We start from the raw sequence: 3,775 nt of genomic DNA, 5'->3' as shown, positions 1-3,775 counted from the left end.
TTAGTCCCGAGAGTGAATATTCAAGTGTTAACAATAGGGAAAGAGTGTTATCAACTCACACAAGTACCATGAAGCAAGTCTTCTGGTGGTATACACTGGCATTCTGCAACCAGGCAACCAAGTTAATTTAATATGACAACCAAGTGCCTCATAACCTGACAAGTATCGACGAAGAAAAAAGTTGGCAAAACATACCTACATGTGATCTAGTTTCAAAGTTCTCACCAGAAAGAAATCAACGGTGAAACCGGATTATCAATCAAGATAGGTCGGAGAGATGAAACTTTTCAAAAATTCAAAATCAAAGAAATCATTGTTGATGTCATGCCAATATATTGTTGCATACACGCAAGAGAGAAGAGGAAATATGACGCCACATGGGAAATCGGCCCTGGGGCGCCGCTGCCTAGTCGTGTCCTTATTGGTACTGACATTAAGAAATAACTACGTAGTTGGGTAAAAGAAAGTATTTTAAACAAGATCCACAATGACGCACATCAGAAAGAATTATTTCAAAATCATTGTAGCAACAATGAAGCATGTTGTTCCATCTTCCATATCTCTGCTGAAAAGACCGAAGTTTCATGCTCCGTGGAAACTGGAGATCTGAAGTTCCATATATAGTGTACGAATGTTACCACCAGCTGAAATGCATCACGAACTAAATGGTTCTGCAGATGTTAAGTGTTAGGTTAGTCAGAATTGATTGTCCTTTATTAGAGGAATAAAAAATTTCCTCTGCAATCTCATAAAACAAAATCATTTTAACAATGAACTCGGACCTGGGCCATTGAGCAATATTATATTGAGGTGGGGGCTAACAAAATCATAACAATAGAAAGCCATTGTGTGCCCAGGTAATTTCATACCGCATATGGCATTCAACTTCCAGTTGACCATAGTCCGTTGAGCCTATCGACAATCTCTTCTATGGAAGGTCTCTTCTGCCGATCGATCTCCACACATTCTAGTCCAATTTTGATGCATACTTTTATCTGCTGAAAGCGATCCCCATCAAGATGTGGCCACTGAGACACTATGTGCTCATCCGTCCAGTTATCATGTACCTACGTACAGAACCAGAATTATGATTCTTGGAGATAATATAAACCAATTGTATCATGAGCTTCTAAATATATACCCCAGTCTTTCAAGAATCAAGTAATAATTTCTCTTACGCTTTTTATAAATTGCGTCACAGATGGTTCATTGTTGGAACAATTTTTCTCAACTGTGGTGGTCTCCAAGATTAATAGGCCAAGACTATATATGTCTGACTTGGTGGAGATCTCGCCTCTGTATAGATATTCTGGAGCTATGTATCCACTGACAACAAAGATTTTAGTAAGTATTGCTGGAGAGAACAAAATGCAGTTCACTTCATAAAGACGGAACAAAATGTTAATGGATTTGATGTTTGACTTACTATGATCCAACAACATTTTGTGTTCTCATCCGTGTTTGTTCTTGACCAAAGAGCCTCGAGAGACCGAAATCCGCAATTTTCGGGGTCATCTTATCATCCAGCAGTATATTCTCAGGTTTAAGATCCATATGGACAATGTTAATGCTGTGTAGGAAGGCTAAACCTTGGCAGATCCCCTTGATGATTCTGAAGCGTGTGTCCCAATCCATTACACAGGATACCTCTGAACAAGTGAAACATTGCATAATGTAAGTACTCAAAGATAATAACTTCCAGCAGTTTTAAAATAAAATGGAAAAAAAATTATATACCAAAAAGATTCTTCTGAAGGTTCCCCTGCGGCAAGTACTCGTAGCAGAGTAAACTTTCAACAATGTCTGCAACAATATATCTTCCATTGTTCTGCACCACTTTCTTTTGGGCTTCATGGCAGTAGCCGACCAACTTTACTACATTCTCATGATGCAGTTGCAGAGCCATAATATTCTGAACCTCGTTAGTAAATACTTTGTCACGCGCGATTGGTGTATTTTCGGCAAGTTTCTTCACCGCAATTTTTTGCCCGTCTGGCGCAATCCCCTGTTCAAGCTCAAAAAATACATTTTCAGCAAATGTTGGCATCTAATTGGCACGAAAATGTGAAGGCACGCATGACCATATTACCATATAAACAGTTCCAAATGCGCCTGTACCAAGTATACGCTCTGGTGAGAACTGATCAGTGATAGTCTTCAGAAAATCTAGCGGCAGATCCTTGGGCAATGTGCTCAGAACGCTCGGCTGCCCTCCGCTAGCCCCCGTCGCCATTTCTGATGATTGAGCACAAGTTTTGAGCTGAGCTGCTACAAGGCACAAGCTATGTATGGATGGTCACAAATCCTTGTTTACCAGAGCAAGACAGATCTATTTCAGAGAAAAGCCAAACATCCCAACTTCATCAAATTAATAAAGCCATCAACCGGAGGAGAGACCACTGTCTCCCCTCACCCGCTGCCGTCCGCCGGTCAGCAGCCCACAGAGCGGCCAGCCATGGAGCCACAAAACAGAGAGCGGGGAACGAACATGACTTGGCCTCCACCACCGGCCGCTGGCATCCAAGGAAGAACCTAACCAATAGAGCCGGCACCCGACCTCGCGTCTAAACATGCATGGATCGATCTCTAGGATACTAAGCTATAAACATACATGGTTGCTGTAAGAACATCTGAAACTAAGCAGCTTCTCAGTTTCTAAAAAGCTCTGACCTGGAGAAGATGGAACACTTGGGGGGAATCGAATCCTCCCTCTCTAGAAGTAGCAGCTGTGAAGAGCCAAGAGAAGAAGGAAACGGCCGGGGACGATGAGGCTCCAGAGAAGAATCGCTTCCCTGCTAGCCTCAGCTTGATTTGTAGAAGCCAAGCCAACGAGATCTGCGCAGACAAGAATGAGTTGACTTGACTCTGGCCTACGATGCTCGTCTTTAAGAATACACACACACAAAATCATGTCGGCATCTCTGCTTTAAATATTCCCACGCTGTAGCTTTCGTCGACGGTCAAGACATAACAGAAATGATTTGTCTGTAAACCATGCTTGCACCTTGCTTTGGACTAGGACTAGAGAAAAAAGTTTTCAAATCTCTACCACAAGGCTCTTAGAGCAACTTCAGCAGATGCCGCGCAAGGGTGGTGAAACCTCTAAATTCACAGTATAGGCTGGCCGGAGCAGGCGGGGGAGCTCGGCAGCGGCGGCCGGAGTGTCGCCAGAGTAGGCGGCCGTCCGGAGGGCGCGGGCGCGGAAGGCCTTTGGGATCGGGCACGGGAGGCGGGCTTGCCTGACGCAAGGAAGAGGAAATGATTTTTTATGTGGTACGGTTTTGCAGCACCTATTCCGCCCAATTCCGCGGCACCATAAATTCGTTTCAAGAGGAGCCGTAAACTCTTTGCAACATCTGCTAGAGTTGTTCTTAGGGTATTTCCAATTTAGCATACCCCAAATTAAACACAGCAAAATATTCGCGGATACGTCCACATACACCGATAGGGGAGTCAGCCATCTAACCCCATGCATCACACGTACCATTCCAAACCGAAATATTACAAAAATGGATGGAATTTACGCTCATGTTCACAAGACTGCAGAAAAAATTGGATCTCTAGTAATCTAATCGTTTTCTTACTCCTCTAAGTATTTCAAAGAAACATAACATGGACATTGCTGAACTTGGGAGAATAACATTCACTCCCCTAATTTGATCACAATGTCATACTTTGACACCCCCTCCTATATGTCCACGGACAAGGCCCAGTCACATAACAGACATAGATGTGGGTTCTTTTCTCTCTTTATATTTGTGAAATTGTTTTATCT

General features: G+C 43.0%; 1 protein-coding gene across 6 annotated transcripts; it reads right to left on the bottom strand.

Moving 5' to 3' along the window:
- Positions 1-284: 284 nt before the first annotated feature.
- Positions 285-3,234, bottom strand: LOC125542512 (cysteine-rich receptor-like protein kinase 6). 6 transcript variants are annotated; one of them, XM_048705570.1, is made up of 8 exons: positions 3,050-3,234; positions 2,671-2,835; positions 2,090-2,268; positions 1,738-2,005; positions 1,427-1,649; positions 1,179-1,326; positions 870-1,067; positions 285-671 (listed from the first exon to the last, which is right to left on the bottom strand). In XM_048705570.1, the coding sequence occupies exons 3-7, from the start codon at positions 2,231-2,233 to the stop codon at positions 882-884; spliced, it is 969 nt and encodes a 322-aa protein (XP_048561527.1). In that variant the 5' UTR covers positions 2,234-2,268; positions 2,671-2,835; positions 3,050-3,234; the 3' UTR covers positions 285-671; positions 870-881. The 6 variants fall into 6 exon arrangements, 5 of the variants coding, with proteins under 5 accessions (XP_048561527.1, XP_048561526.1, XP_048561523.1 ...); XR_007297938.1 differs by lacking the exon at positions 3,050-3,234 and having other exon boundaries at positions 783-1,067; positions 2,671-2,951; XM_048705569.1 differs by lacking the exon at positions 3,050-3,234 and having other exon boundaries at positions 2,090-2,282; positions 2,671-2,942.
- Between the last annotated feature and the right edge of the window lie 541 nt (positions 3,235-3,775).

This window comes from Triticum urartu, chromosome 3, assembly GCF_003073215.2.
Source record: "Triticum urartu cultivar G1812 chromosome 3, Tu2.1, whole genome shotgun sequence".
Taxonomy (NCBI): domain Eukaryota; kingdom Viridiplantae; phylum Streptophyta; class Magnoliopsida; order Poales; family Poaceae; genus Triticum; species Triticum urartu.
This window is presented reverse-complemented; position numbering and strand designations above follow the sequence as displayed.